Source organism: Epinephelus moara, unplaced genomic scaffold (assembly GCF_006386435.1).
Source record: "Epinephelus moara isolate mb unplaced genomic scaffold, YSFRI_EMoa_1.0 scaffold1143, whole genome shotgun sequence".
Lineage (NCBI taxonomy): Eukaryota > Metazoa > Chordata > Actinopteri > Perciformes > Serranidae > Epinephelus > Epinephelus moara.
The window spans coordinates 1-14003 of NW_026078602.1; the positions used below are offsets into that span (position 1 = coordinate 1).

At 46.4% G+C, this 14003-nt stretch overlaps 2 protein-coding genes across 9 annotated transcripts in view; one reads left to right on the forward strand and one right to left on the reverse strand.

Annotated features, from left to right (window-relative positions):
• The first annotated feature begins 8 nt into the window (after positions 1–8).
• On the forward strand, positions 9–1356 carry si:ch211-132p1.2 (proteinase-activated receptor 4). Its single transcript, XM_050039522.1, has one exon. The coding sequence runs from the start codon at positions 9–11 to the stop codon at positions 1080–1082; it is 1074 nt and encodes a 357-aa protein (XP_049895479.1). The 3' UTR covers positions 1083–1356.
• Positions 1357–1540: 184 nt separating this feature from the next.
• tbc1d2 (TBC1 domain family, member 2) overlaps positions 1541–14003 on the reverse strand; it is a 24015-nt gene continuing 11552 nt past the window's right edge. For 5 of the 8 annotated variants that reach the window (XM_050039526.1, XM_050039523.1, XM_050039525.1 and 2 more), the window contains 14 exons: positions 11153–11273; positions 10855–10970; positions 10060–10289; positions 9573–9842; positions 8020–8124; positions 7760–7870; positions 7494–7666; positions 7248–7359; positions 6712–6912; positions 6194–6381; positions 5936–6056; positions 5367–5552; positions 4365–4486; positions 1541–3673 (listed from right to left, as the gene is read on the reverse strand). In XM_050039526.1, coding sequence (XP_049895483.1) covers positions 3472–3673; positions 4365–4486; positions 5367–5552; positions 5936–6056; positions 6194–6381; positions 6712–6912; positions 7248–7359; positions 7494–7666; positions 7760–7870; positions 8020–8124; positions 9573–9842; positions 10060–10289; positions 10855–10970; positions 11153–11273 — 2258 coding nt within the window. In that variant the 3' untranslated portion in view covers positions 1541–3471. Of the gene's footprint in view, positions 3674–4364; positions 4487–5366; positions 5553–5935; positions 6057–6193; positions 6382–6711; positions 6913–7247; positions 7360–7493; positions 7667–7759; positions 7871–8019; positions 8125–9572; positions 9843–10059; positions 10290–10854; positions 10971–11152; positions 11274–11836; positions 11983–12583; positions 12770–14003 lie in introns of those variants that run through there. The other 3 variants (XM_050039529.1, XM_050039530.1, XM_050039528.1) reach the window with 3 other exon arrangements.

Consider the following 14003-nt stretch of genomic DNA (forward strand, 5'->3'; position numbering starts at 1 on the left):
ACAGTCTGATGTGTGTTGTGGTCTCTGCAGGTCTGCGTGCGTTCAAGCTGAAGATGAAGTGCAACTTCACCACCCTGAAGGAGCGGCAGCTGAAGGAGATCCAGGCTCCGACCACCACGGTGTACCTGCCGATCCTCTACCTGCTGGCGTTCCTGGTGGGTCTCCCTTCCAACCTGCTGGCTCTGTGGGTCCTGCTGTTCAGGACCAAACAGCTGCCATCCACTACACTGCTCATCAACCTCACCGCCGCCGACTGCCTGCTGCTGTTAGCGCTGCCATTCCGCATCATGTACCACTTCAGAGGAAACAACTGGGAGCTGGGTGAGCCCTTCTGCCGCATCGTCATGGCGATGTTTTACGGCAACATGTACGGGTCTGTGCTGTGTCTGGCACTGGTGGCTCTGGACCGGTACATTGCTTTGGTCCACCCGTTTGGTGCCAAGACGCTGCGCAGCCGGCGGGTATCTCTGTACATGTCGGCGGCGGTGTGGACGGTGGTGTTGGCCGCCATGCTGCCATTGCTGGTGTCGCAGCAGACCTACATGCTGGATGAGCTGCAGATCACCACCTGCCATGATGCACTGCCGGAGGAGGACCAGGAGAGCTACTTCCTGCCGTATTTCGCCACCTTGTTTACCGTCTGCTTCCTGCTGCCCTTCCTGGTCGTACTGTTCTGCCACTGCGCCGTACTACGCACTCTGCTGGCTGAGGGGAAGCGCTACGGTCACGCCATCCGGGTGACGGTGCTGGTGCTGCTGGTGTTCATCGTATGTCTGCTGCCCAGTAACATCCTCCTCCTCCTCACCTACATTGACAGCTCGCTGGAGGGAGACGGTGAGGACATGTATGTCCCCTACATGGTTAGCTTAGCAGTCAGCACCTTCAACAGCTGCATTGACCCCTTCATCTTCTACTTCGTGTCGGTGGAGTTCAGGGAGAAGGCCAGGAAGGTGCTGTGTTGCTGCGGCAACTCCGAGGATAAACGGTCTTCTCTGGGGAACAACGTGTCGTACTCTTCGTCATCAGGACGGAGGTCAAAGGTCACAGAGTCAACTCGGTGTGACTCATCTGAGACGGTGTGAGGAGGCGTCGCTGTGTCAGAACCACGTTTACCTGATGGTCACATGACTGCTGACATCATCACAGCTGATTTTTAATGCGTTGGACTGCTCCTTTAAACTGTTGATATGAAGGCTGAATTGATCCCTGATGACTTGATTGATTGTAGATTTACAAACTACCTGATTTAGTTTATTTACACATTAATAAAGTAATATTTAAAATACACTGCTCGACTGTTGTGTAAATACACAGAATCAAAGATTAAAGACAGTTTTGTAAATTCACAGAGAAAATAAACGTGTTTAATAAAACGTTCACAGACAGACTGAGAAAGTCTTTTCTGTCTATATCTGAGTCCTAAGACCTCCTTTATATCAGAACAAATCAACTCTGACTTTATTATATTAAGATTTCAGGTTTCTGGCAGCACAGTGGTACAGTGGTTAGCACTGTCGCCTCACAGTGAGAGGGTTCCCGGTTCGATCCCAGGTGCAGGAGCCCTACTGTGCGGAGTTTGCATGTTCTCCCCGTGTCAGTGTGGGTTTCAGACATGCAGGTTAATTGGTGACTCTAAATTGTCCGTAGGTGTGAATGTGAGTGTGAATGGTTGTCTGTCTCACCCAGTGTCAGCTGGAATAGGCTCCAGCCCCCCGCAACCCTCAAGAGGTTAAGCGGTTAGAAAATAGATGGATGGATATTAAGATTTGTGTTTTGGAATAATAAACATTAATGGAAACATCTCAGGCCGAAGTCCACAAGTATGTGTTTGTAATTTCAGCAGTCGAGCACGTTATGACGTGTGAGCGTGATGTCATCAGGAAAATCAAATCCAACACTTTAATTTACTGAATATTTTTACAAACCCATAATAAAATAAAATAAAATAAAAAATAAGATTTGGATGACAAGAAGACAAAATGAACCAGTGGTTCACAAACATACAAACAAACATTAGCGACCAGTGTTAGCATCAGGTGTGAAGCTAAGACTGTTCACATCACAATACTTTACTTTATAACACAACTACAGTTTTTCATGACAGTTATTACCGTCAGACTTATTGGAAAGTTATTGAGTCAACCTGTTGTTTTTATTTGGCTTCTTATAATACAAAAACAAAGCAGGTTAGCTTCTGTTAGCATTAGCGTTATTTTCTCACTTGGCACTTTATAACTGTAACTGCCACCTAAGAACACTGTCGGCTCATTAACAATTAATGAGCTGAACAATAAATCACAGTTTATCACCAACAAAAAGTCAGATGAGACAAAATAAAATAAAACATTAGCATGGAGCTAACGGTGGTATCAGACTGAACGATGACACTAATTCTCTCTGGGCGAGACGTGAACATGATTATCTGAGGCTTTATAACCAAACCCTGAATCTTATTAACAATAAAATGTTGTTCTATGTTTATTTGTTCATCATGTGATAAAAACAGATTTTATATTTCAAAGAGACTGAAGACTTGAACAGCTGCAGTTAGCCGTATAACTATGTCAGTTAGCAGTGTAACTATGTCAATTAGCAGTGTAACTATGTCAATTAGCAGTGTAACTATGTCAGTTAGCAGTGTAACTATGTCAATTAGTAACTATGTCAATTAGCAGTGTAACTATGTCAGTTAGCAGTGTAACTATGTCAATTAGCTGTGTAACTATGTCAGTTAGCAGTGTAACTATGTCAGTTAGCTGTGTAATTGTGTCAGTAGTGTCACTACGTCAATAAGAAAAGTTACAACACTTAGCAGAGTAACTACGTACGTTAGCAGTCTAACTGTGTCAGTAGTGAAACTTCTGCAATATGCAAAGTGTAATTACAACACTTAGCAGTGTACCTATGTCCGTTAGTGTTCTAACTACATAAGTTAGCAGTGTAACTGTCAGTTAGCAGTGTAACCACGTCAGTTAGCAGTGTAACTGTCATTTAGCATTGTAACTACGTCAGTTAGCAGTGTAACTGTCAGTTAGCATTGTAACTATGTCAGTTAGCAGTGTAACCACGTCAGTAGCATTGTAACTATGTCAGTTAGCAGTGTAACCACGTCAGTTAGTATTGTAACTACGTCAGTTAGCATTGTAACCACGTCAGTTAGCATTGTAACCACGTCAGTTAGCAGTGTAACTGTCAGTTAGCATTGTAACTACGGCAGTTAGCAGTGTAGCTATGTCAGTCAGCAGTGAATCTGGGTCAGTTTTTGTGTGGGTTTACAGTAGTAGTGCTGATCTATATGGGCGGAAGCGCTTGTAGTTCATTCATGTTTTGTGTTAGCTAACAACTATCCATGAGCTAAACTGTTAACTTTACAATCAGACTTGTGTTCAGCTGCAGCAGCAGTTTCAGGTAGCTAACGTAGAAGCAGCTGTGTGTCGACTGATTGTCAACAAAATAAATCTGTGAGTGAGATCAGAGTTCCTCGTCATCCTCGCTGACCATGGTGTCGAGCTCTTTGTCTTTACGTTCGGCGCTCTCCGTGACGAACTCCTTCTGCTGCTCCTCCAGCTCTCGCAGCTCCGCCTGCAGGCGCTCCAGGTGAAGCGCTCGCCGGTTCCTCAGCAGGCGGCCGGGGAACGGGTTCATGTCGTTGAAGGCGACGCTGATCAGCTTCCTGCAGGAGCCAACAACAGCAACATTAGCCGGTTCATCCACAACAGTACAAAGGCAGGAAATACCTGCAGTTTGGTTCTGTAGAGTTTCTGAGGTTCAGTCCAGATCACAGCGAAGAAACACGTTTCCTAACATAACAACTTCGACTCTTTATACTAAAAAGAGCACCATGTAATATCAGATGTTCTGTCTGACCAACAATCAAAATATATTCAGTCTGATATCCAACAAGAAGCAAAGCAGCAAACAATCACAACTAGAACCATCAAATGTTCAACATGCTCGCTTAAAAAATGATTATACTGACTGCCTGAGCAAACTATTGCAGCAGGTATACACACACACACACACACACACACACAGTGTTTGTACGTGACGCTCGCAGACGTCAGTCAGTCTGTGGTTCAAAATGTTTAGTTTCCTTCAAGTCGACAGAATTCAGACTAAAGACAGTTGATTTCTGAGCGTGTTGTTAATGACATTATTCTCCCTCAGTTCTCACTGGATCACTGTGATCCTGAAGAAAACTCAAAAACAAACTCAAAAACAATTCTCAGTGGAGTCCTGCAGCGTTGTGTCTGAGTTCCAACAGGTGGCAGCATTACAGCTGTGATAAACAGAAAGATCTCAACATGAAACATGGTATGAAAACATTGATGTCTGAGGTCAGGTCGGACCAGGTGAGTCTTTACCTGCCGTCAGAGATGGTCTTGGTGAAGAAACGCAGGTACTGGTACATCTCCACGCTGTCGTGGATCTTCAGGATGTCGTCCTCTTTGTATTTAAATAGAGCCAGAGCGTACCTGAAAATCACCTGCAACACAAACCACTCAGGTGAGCTCTCAGAAAGTCAATATTAAATAAAAATTATTACTTATACTTTTATTTCTTGTTTTAACACACAGACTGTGTTTGTGGTTTAAAAAATATTTAAATGTTATGACTTTACTCTGGTTTATTTCTTGTTTACAGACAATTAAGTTTGTTTTTACCGCTCAGTGTGACACAAAGATTATTTTATAAAGTTATACTGTATATGAAGTGGTTGAAATTAGCTCCACCTCAAAGAACTTTAACCTGTGATACTATAAATACTTTCGGATGACGAGTCTTCTATTGAATAAACTTTATAACTTTCCAAAACTGTAGTCAACAGAAAACAGAAATCATAAAGTACAACAAGGACATAAGGAAGTAAAATCAAAAAGTATATAAAACTACTGGAGTAAAAATGTATTTTATAAAAGGCACAATCTATATTTTCAATTTTAATGACATAGTTTTATAATGTTTAAGACCTGACACATGACAAAACTAAACAATAAATCATTATAGATCCAGAGCAAGACTTATCAAATTGTTCCCACATGTTAAATTTTTCCTTCAAGTCACTTCCTGGAAGAAGAAACAGTAACATGATAATTGAATAACAACTCTGTTAATGAAAGGGGCTGCGTCAAGTGTGTGGACACTATATTAGTACAAAATGGACACATTCACACAAAGTGGGGACACATTCACACAAAGTGGGGACACTGACGCAAAGTGGGGACACTGACGCAAAGTGGGGACAATACAGATTGAAGACACTTGTACAAAGCCATATCTTTTCCAAAAATCTTTTTATGAGTCTGTTTATTTATTTCTCACTGTGTGTGTGTGTGTGTGTGTGTGTGTGTGTGTGTATGTGGTACCTTGGTGCCCTCATACAGGAAGGCGTCCCACAGTGGCAGCAGGATGTCACTCGGCAGACTCTCCACAAAAATCACCATGAACCAGTTAAAGGTGATCAGAGACACGTCGATGCTGTAATCCTCAAAATGAGCCGCCAGTCTGGGAAGTTTCTCCGACAGGAAGTCCTTCAGCACTCGCTGGTCCGCCTAAACACGCACAAACTATCAATCAATCACTCTGATCAATAACTCTGATCAAACAGTTACACTGACCTCTGGTTCAGGTTGTTTTTATAAACGCAGCTGAGCAGCTGCAGCTCAGTTCACTGATGATGTGTTTATGTCAGCAGGAAAAAATGGGACATATGAGCTTCACACTCAGAAATAAACAACACGTTATTAAATCCAGTTAAAACAACAACTTTAAGATGATAAAATATCAACTTGTCAGCTCAGAGAGTTTATCAGTGTTTCAACACTCCTCACTGTCCAACAGTTTCATCTAATATAAAATATGTGTAACTGTAAAGAGTCCTGACAGAAGTATTAAAGATAAAAAACAATAAACTGAGTTACTGAATGATCTCGACCTGAGAGGCCACCAGGTTCTTGGTGTAGTAGTCCTGAGGCATGATGGCTTCCACCACGGCCACCAGACACCAGAAGGCTTCTTCTTCACTCTGAAGAACCAGCAGAGCGATGGCTGCCACCCTGAGAGACACAGATCGTCACATGACACGTCACAGGCCACAGACTGCGTGCATCCGTTTAACGTCACAAATACAAAGAGAGGACATTCTGTCTGGAGACAAACACCAGGGACTGTGTGTGTGTGTGTGTGTGTGTACCTGTTGAGTCCCTGGCAGTAGCCAATAGCAGGGTTCTGCCAGGAGAAGGCCAATAGGATGCGGCGGAGCTGCTGGAGGGCGGGGCTAGAGGGTGAGGAGAAGTGCTGATTGGTTGTGAGGGTGCGGTGAAGGTCCAGCTGGATCTGTCTGGAGGCCGAATGAGGAGACGTCCGACTCTTCTCACACAGCTGGAAACACAACAGCTGGATTACTGAGACGTCACTGACAACAGGAGAGTTAAACCTGCAGCCAGGTGTGACAGGTGACACTGTGGATCAGGTGTGGACAGGTGTGGACAGATGTGGACGAGGTGTGGACAGATGTGGACGAGGTGTGGACGAGGTGTGGACGAGGTGTGGACAGATGTGGATGAGGTGTGGATGAGGTGTGGACAGGTGTGGATCAGGTGTGGATCAGGTGTGGACAGATGTGGATGAGGTGTGGACAGATGTGGATGAGGAGTGGACAGATGTGGATGAGGTGTGGACAGATGTGGATCAGGTAAACATCCTGCATACCTGCTGGTAGCGCTGTGGGTGTCGCTCTCTGATGGTCCTGGTTCTGGTTCTGACCACCCAGCGCCACACCTGCTGTCGGTACTCCTTCGGGACGCCGGCTCGGAGCAGACATTTGAGCTCAGGTGAGGGACAGAGGTCATCATCTGACCTGCCGGCGAGGTACTGAGCCCAGCGACTCAACAGGGGGCGCTCTCCTGCCTCCTGCAGGGAGAGACCCAGGGACAGACTTTAGATACACACCAAGTCAGATCTGCGTCCTCTGTCCTGTGAGGTCCAACCTCATCAAGGACCTTCTGCTCACAGGTGCACAGGTCTACAGGTGTACAAGTCTACAGATCGATAGGTGTAAAGGTGTACAGGTCTAAAGGCCTACAAGTGTGCAGGTGTACAGGTCTACAGCTCTACAGGTGTACAAGGTGTACAGGTGTACAGGTCTACAGGTGTACAAGGTGTACAGGTGTACAGGTCTACAGGTGTACAAGGTGTACAGGTCCACAGGTCTACAGTAGTACAGGTCTACAGGTGAGGGTTCAGACCTGATGCAGCAGGTTGTGTGAGCGGATCTCCAGAGCCTGGATCTTTGCCAGCAGCTTCATGTCCTCCACCTCGTAGTCCGGGATGATCTTAAAGCCGTACTCATCGTGGTCTCTGAGGACACGAGACACATATGAGACAATCAGGACCAGGTGTTCCTGTTATTCTCTCCACCAGGTGTCTCTGTTATTCTCTCCACCAGGTGTCTCTGTTATTCTGTCCCCAGGTGTTGAGTCCGTCCCTCTTACCTGGCCACGTTGAGCTTGAGGACACTCTTCAGCTCTCCTTTCAGAGCGTCCTCGATCATCTTCTGGACGGCCCCCCGCTGGACCGGATCCAGAGATTTGGTCTCATGCAGCTGCCGCAGGACGTTCAGGTACCGGCTCTCCACTTGACAGTTACTGGCCTCCAGGTAAGCACACTGCAGCCAATCAGAGGACAGGACACAGAGTGAAGCCCCGCCCCCTGTATTAACAGTAATGGAACTGGTCCCAGTGTTCCCAGTCTGACCCACCTTCACCATCAGACTCTTCTCCTGCTCTGAACTGGTCCTCCACAGTTTGGTCAGCTGGTAGATCTCCGAGTTCAGGAACTTGTTCTGAGTCTTATACGCCTCGATGTCGTCCTGACCAATCAGAGAGGAGAAGATGTGTCTGATCAATAACTGTGATCGTTAATGTTGATTAGTTTTTAGTCTCAGAACAAAGGATCTGATGGACTGTGGGTTTTATTTTAGCGACATGTTGATGTGTGTTGTGAACATTTTTATTTCACCTTCAGGTTCTCGACGTCCTGCTGAAGCTGTCTGAAGGTCTGAGAGTCTGAGCCACCACCTGACGACATACAGGAAGTCACCTGATCCGACAGCTTAATGATCACCTGACAGGAAACAGCGTTCATTCATTAACAATCATTAAATCACGGTGTCCCCCAAGGCTCGGTGCATAGCCCCCTTCTGTTAAACATTTACATGCTCCCGTTAGGCAAGATCATCCGCCGCCATGGTCTCAACTTTCGTTCTTATGCCAACGACACCCAGCTCTACATCAGTACAAAACCCTCTGCCCATCTGCCCCCTCAGTCGCTCATCAATTGCCTCCTCGAAATAAAATCTTGGTTGACATCTAATCTACTCAAACTCAACAGCAACAAGACAGCCCATGGTTGGAATTTCTCAATTATGGGATCAATAAAGGTGTATCTTATCTTATCTTACCTTGTGGCCCCCAAGGCACTGCTCGAGAAGGTTGGGGATCTAATCCTAACCATTGACGGTGCCACCATCTTACCATCTGCTGAGGTCCGCAACCTGGGAGACCCACATCAAATCTGTCAGCAAATCTGCTTTCCACCACCTGAAAAACATCTCCAGACTCCGGCCATCACTCACCGACTCAGTTGCAGAAACACTCATCCCCTCCTTCATCACTTCCCGCCTGGACTACTGCAATGGTGTCCTGTTCGGGGTTCCAAACAAAACCCTGGACAGGCTCCAATATGTACAAAACTCAGCTGCCAGGGTCCTCACCCGCACCAAGCCCTGGCAGCACATCACCCCCACCCTCATCCATCTCCACTGGCTCCCGGTCAAGTCCTGCATAATCTACAAAATCCTCCTCCTCACCTGCAAGTCCCTCCATGCCCTCCCCCCACAGTACATAACGGACCTCCTCCACCCTTACACTCCGTCCAGATCTCTGCGCTCCTCTGACTCCGGCCTACTCTTCATCCCTCACTCCTGCCTCCGAACTTTTGGTGACCGGGCCTTCAGCGTCGCTGCCCCCACCCTCTGGAGCTCTCTCCCCCCTGTAACCCACAACGCCCCTTCACTGGACATTTTCAAATCCACCCTCAAAACTCATCTGTTCACCATGGCTTTTTAATTTGATAATCCATCTCATGGCCAGTGTACCATCACACAGTGTCTCTGCTTTCTGCTGTTTGTTATAGTTTTGTTGCTTTTCTGTTCTGCTTGTGTTGTTTTGTACTGTTCTGTTGGTGTTATTGTTTCCTTACTATGTATTGTAAAGTGACCTTGGGAAAGGCACTATATAAATTATTGTTATTATTATTATTATTATTATTAAACAAGCTCCCATCAAACACGTGTCCTGCCCAGCCTCACAGGACTGACACACAATGACTGAGCTCGATTAAAAGTGAATTGACCATAAGTCATTAACCATTTGTCCAATCATCAGAAATCTCCACAAACATGTAGCTCAAAACGTGGCAGGCAGAATGTCGTCAGTCTGGTGCATCTGCTCTGAGCGCGAGTGTTCACCAAGATCTGTCAGAATGACTCATGCATGTGGGCGTGGCCTCACCTCCTGCTTGGCGTTGTTCTTCTCCTTCAGCATCCCGATGTTCTCCTGCAGCTCGGCCAGCTGTGCGTCTCTCTGAGCCAGACTCCTCCTCGTGGCCTCCGCCTCCGTCTTCGCCTCCTCCAGCCGCCCTCGCAGGTCGGCCGCCTGCCGCTCGCGGTGTCGCAGCAGTTCCAGACGCTCCTGCTCTCCTTTCTCCGCCAGAAACTCTGCACAGGTTCGTTTCTCCAGCTGAGACGCCTCCAAGGCTTTGTGGAGGATCCACACCAGCTCCTGGACAGGAAACAGGTTATTACTGACAGTGACATCAGAGCTGGTGAAAGGTTCTGATGTGGTCAAGCTGCGGCGAGGTCAGCGGGCTCCAGAGCGCCACCAAACGCTGAGGCTGGCATAAAGTTACTGAAACAAAATTTGAGTGAATCATTGCTTTCATTTTAAAGAGCATTATTTTTTTAATTATTAGTTATTGATCTGATCAGTGATCGATCACCTTCTGAGCTTTGACCTCCTCCATCAGCATCTGTTTCTCCTGCTGCAGCGTCTCTGTGCGGGACAACGTCATGGTGGACGACCTGCGATTCTTCGCCTTCCTGTTCCGTCTGTCGAACAGCGAAGGAGACTCCCTGCCCTCAGCTGGGGACACCTGACCTGTCGGCTCAGTCAATGACAGGAGGGGGGGCGGGGTCGGGGGCTCAATGGGAGTCGTGGGAGCTGAAGGAGCTGAGGAGGACAGGAAGGGTTAAACCCAGAAACAAGTCAACATAAATAAATACACTGTAAACACTCAACAGCAGCGTCTCCTCCCAAAGGTCATGACCCTCCTGCAGATACCTGACCGTGTCACTGCGCAGGAGGAAGCGTTCATCTGATGCTAGCTCACCTAGCATCACTGAGCTAACCAAAGTCACAGCTCAGCTGAGGAGGACGCCATTAATGTTTACACCTCACACTGTCATGAGCCTCTCGTCCATGAGTAGATGCACGCTTCCTTCTGCGCAGTGATACAGCTGGTGAGTGTAGTTCAGTAGAGAGAAAATAGTCCCTGGTCACAACAAGGTCTGTGGATTATCTTGAGTGATCAGGTCATCGTATCTGAAGAGGCACTGATGAGTTCTTACAATGGAAAGTTCCACTACATCAAGTCAGACGTCTCTACAGCTGATATCTGCAAAACTCCAAAACCAAAACTACGTAGATCGATAAACAGAACTACAGGTTTATCTTATGGTGAACTGTCCCTTTAAGGCTGGTGTCACAGCTGGCAGCAGTTCCTGTGTGAGCGTACCTGTAGTGTTGTTGGTGTCTGTGGCGTTGGGTGGAGTCCACGGTGGAGCGTCTACATGAAACACACTCTGACTCCACTCCTGAGACGACCTCTTACGCAGACTGTGGACCGAGTTTCTACGCGCACACACACACACACACACACACACACACACACACACACACACACACACACACACACAAAGATATAACAGGTTTGGTCCTGATGCACAGAGGCTCATGGGAAACGTAGTCTGACTGTGCTCTTGATAAGACAGACTGTCAGACTGCTCAGACACCAACATGCTGAGGTCACTCACTGGATCTCGATGAGCGGATGTTTGAGCGACATGTTGGTGAGCGGCGTCCGTTGTGACGGTACGTTGGCCGCCCCCTCCCCCACCAGACCCAGAGGGCTCTTTAACGCCGGCAGGAAGTCCTCTGCAGAGACAGGAACCAAAAACGTCATTTGAATTCTGCAACTGACAAACAGCTGATCACTGTCCCAATATAATATTATAAAGACCGTCATGGATCCTGTCTTTGTCACATTCACAGTTTTTTATTCAAATGTTTTTTAATTTTTATATTTCTGTGTTTTGATGGTAAATTCACACTGAAAGGAAGTCTGGTTTCTACTGGGCGCCAAAAATCACTGAAAACTCAATGAAGTTCTGAAACATGAAGATTCAGGACAGGTTTACTCCATTCGGTGTGTGTGTGTGTGTGTTTTATATTTATTGTGTCAGTGTTTCCTGTCATTCAGCCGCAGGTAGCTGATCTGCTGTTAGAATGACATCACATCCTGTCGGCAGCATCCTGATGATGTCACAGATAATATATGTTTGAACCAAGATCAGACGTGTTGGAAATAAAACAGTGAGTTAGTTTTTTTTACTCAAAACTGGACGGACGAGTTTCATTAAACACGACAGACTGAACCAGGTCTGAGCGAGCACAAAGAAATCTGATTACATTTCCTTCATTAAAGAACTGTTACACACCTTAAAGGAGCAGTCCAACATTTCCCTGCAGTCTCTGGTACTCTGTGTCCACCAGAGTCCAAACCAGCAGCACAAACAGCAGCAACAGTTGTCCACCAGTTTAACCAGTGAGAGTGAGGGCGAACGCCACACTCAGGACAGTAAGGTGATGGTCATGGACCTGTGCAGGACTCTGCACTAGAGACTCATGGTCACTGAGCGTTGGCCGAGCGTCCAACTTCCGCTGGCCGAGGGACTAAATTCCAGTTCAGCGCTCTGCTAACTTAAGAGGGCATAAAATGATTTAATCTTCTTGACCTTCTAAATGTGATCGGACTGAATGGTTTAAATCTTTAAAGTGGAATGAGTCATCGTGGGGTTTTGATGCTGAAAAAAAAAAACCTATCCACTGATTTCTTCAGACGTCTTGTTCTCCATGTAAGCTGATGGGAAAAAGTATTTTTAGACGTGATGACATCACACAACCGACCCCAGAAATTGCAGTACAACTTTTTGGCCACTATGAAAATTGACTTCAAACCCGATGCACTTCCTGAGGGTGTGACGGTGGTAGTCTGTGATCGTCATTCAAAATAAGAAACAGGAAGAGCAACAGGAGGGACTGACGACGCTAGTTAGCCTGTTAGCTCATTAACAATCCAACCTGGTGATGAAGGAACAGATTATATTTACTCTGCACGAAGAACAATTCAAACCATCAGGAAACGTTTCTGTTAAAGAGCTCAGTGACTGAAACAATAATCTGACCTTATGTAACAGGTCTGTTTTGGTCTCTCTCCCTCTGGACTTCAGCTCTTTGATTCATTTTCTCACTTCCGTTTCTCTTCTCGTGCGCCGAGCTGAACTGACCATCACAGTGATGTCATTCACCGACACAGACTGTCAGCGTGGTGTGTCAAGGCCCTCACACCAGTGATGGTGCAGGTCAGGGGCCGCCGTCTGAATCCAGATCAGCTGACGTCTGAAAACATTTTAATCTTTCACTGCTTCACCTCACAGAGCTGCAGATCTAATCTGCTGCTTCATTTAAACTGCTGCTTTGTTTCTTTCTATTGTTGAATGCACGCACGCACGCACGCACGCACACACGCACACACGCACACACACACACACAAAACAAGGAAACTTAAAAACACAATGAAGTTGTGTAGTGTCTCTTGTCAAAGATTTCTGAGAGGGTTTATGGACACCTGCTCTAGATGACATCGCAGATGATGACATGTTAACTCTCTGACAGCAGCTGGAAACAAATCACATGATCAGCCTGTTCATTCTGCTGCAGTATTACCGATTAAAGATTAAACATCCACACAGGTGTTTGCAGGTGTTGTGGTTGATCAATCCGCTCAAAGCTCTGCAGGAATTCACACAAGCTCGCCAAACTCTGAGCGCTAATCAGAGATTAAGCAGCGGACGGAGAGAGACCCACACAGGCCTGTGAGAAGGACAAAACATTTTTAAGACTTTCTAAAGGTTTGAAACACTGTGACACTTGTCCTGACAGTTTCCTGTTTCCTGTGGTGAACATGAAACATGAAATAATGCCATTAAAGGTAAAGTTTGTGAATCAGTCACAGAATCTTTGGACAGTTCTGGAGAAAAGTGAGTCACTGTGTGATTAGTCAACATGTCACTCCCTCGCCCAGAGGATGGATTTTCCCAACTCTCCCTGGAAGGGTGTGTGTGTGTGTGTGTGTGTGTGTGTGTGTGTGTGTGTTTGGGGGGGGGGGGGGGGGGGTTACTGAACACCACAGGAAAAGACGAGTGTCAGTGCTGATGACACATTCTGAGTCTTTGTTCTGCCTGAGAGACAGACACTGTTCACACATTCATTTTCTGTAACCACTTATCCTGTTAGGGGTCGTGGGGGGGTGGAGCCTATCTCAGCTGACATTGGGTGAGAGGCAGAGTTCAACCTGGACAGGTTACCAGACTATCACAGGACTGACACAAAAGCTCTTTTTAAACAGGAGTTGTGCAAATTAGCAGGAAAGCCCAGTCAGTCTTTTTTCAGCATTGGCAGTATAAAAACAAAATCGGGGAGTGCAGCAAAATGCCGCCTACCTACTTTTGTTTATACAGAATGTGCCTTTTTCGGGGCAATGGGGGGCGTGAGCAAGTAACAAAACGTGTAGCTCAGCGTGTGACGTAAACAGTGACGTGGGAG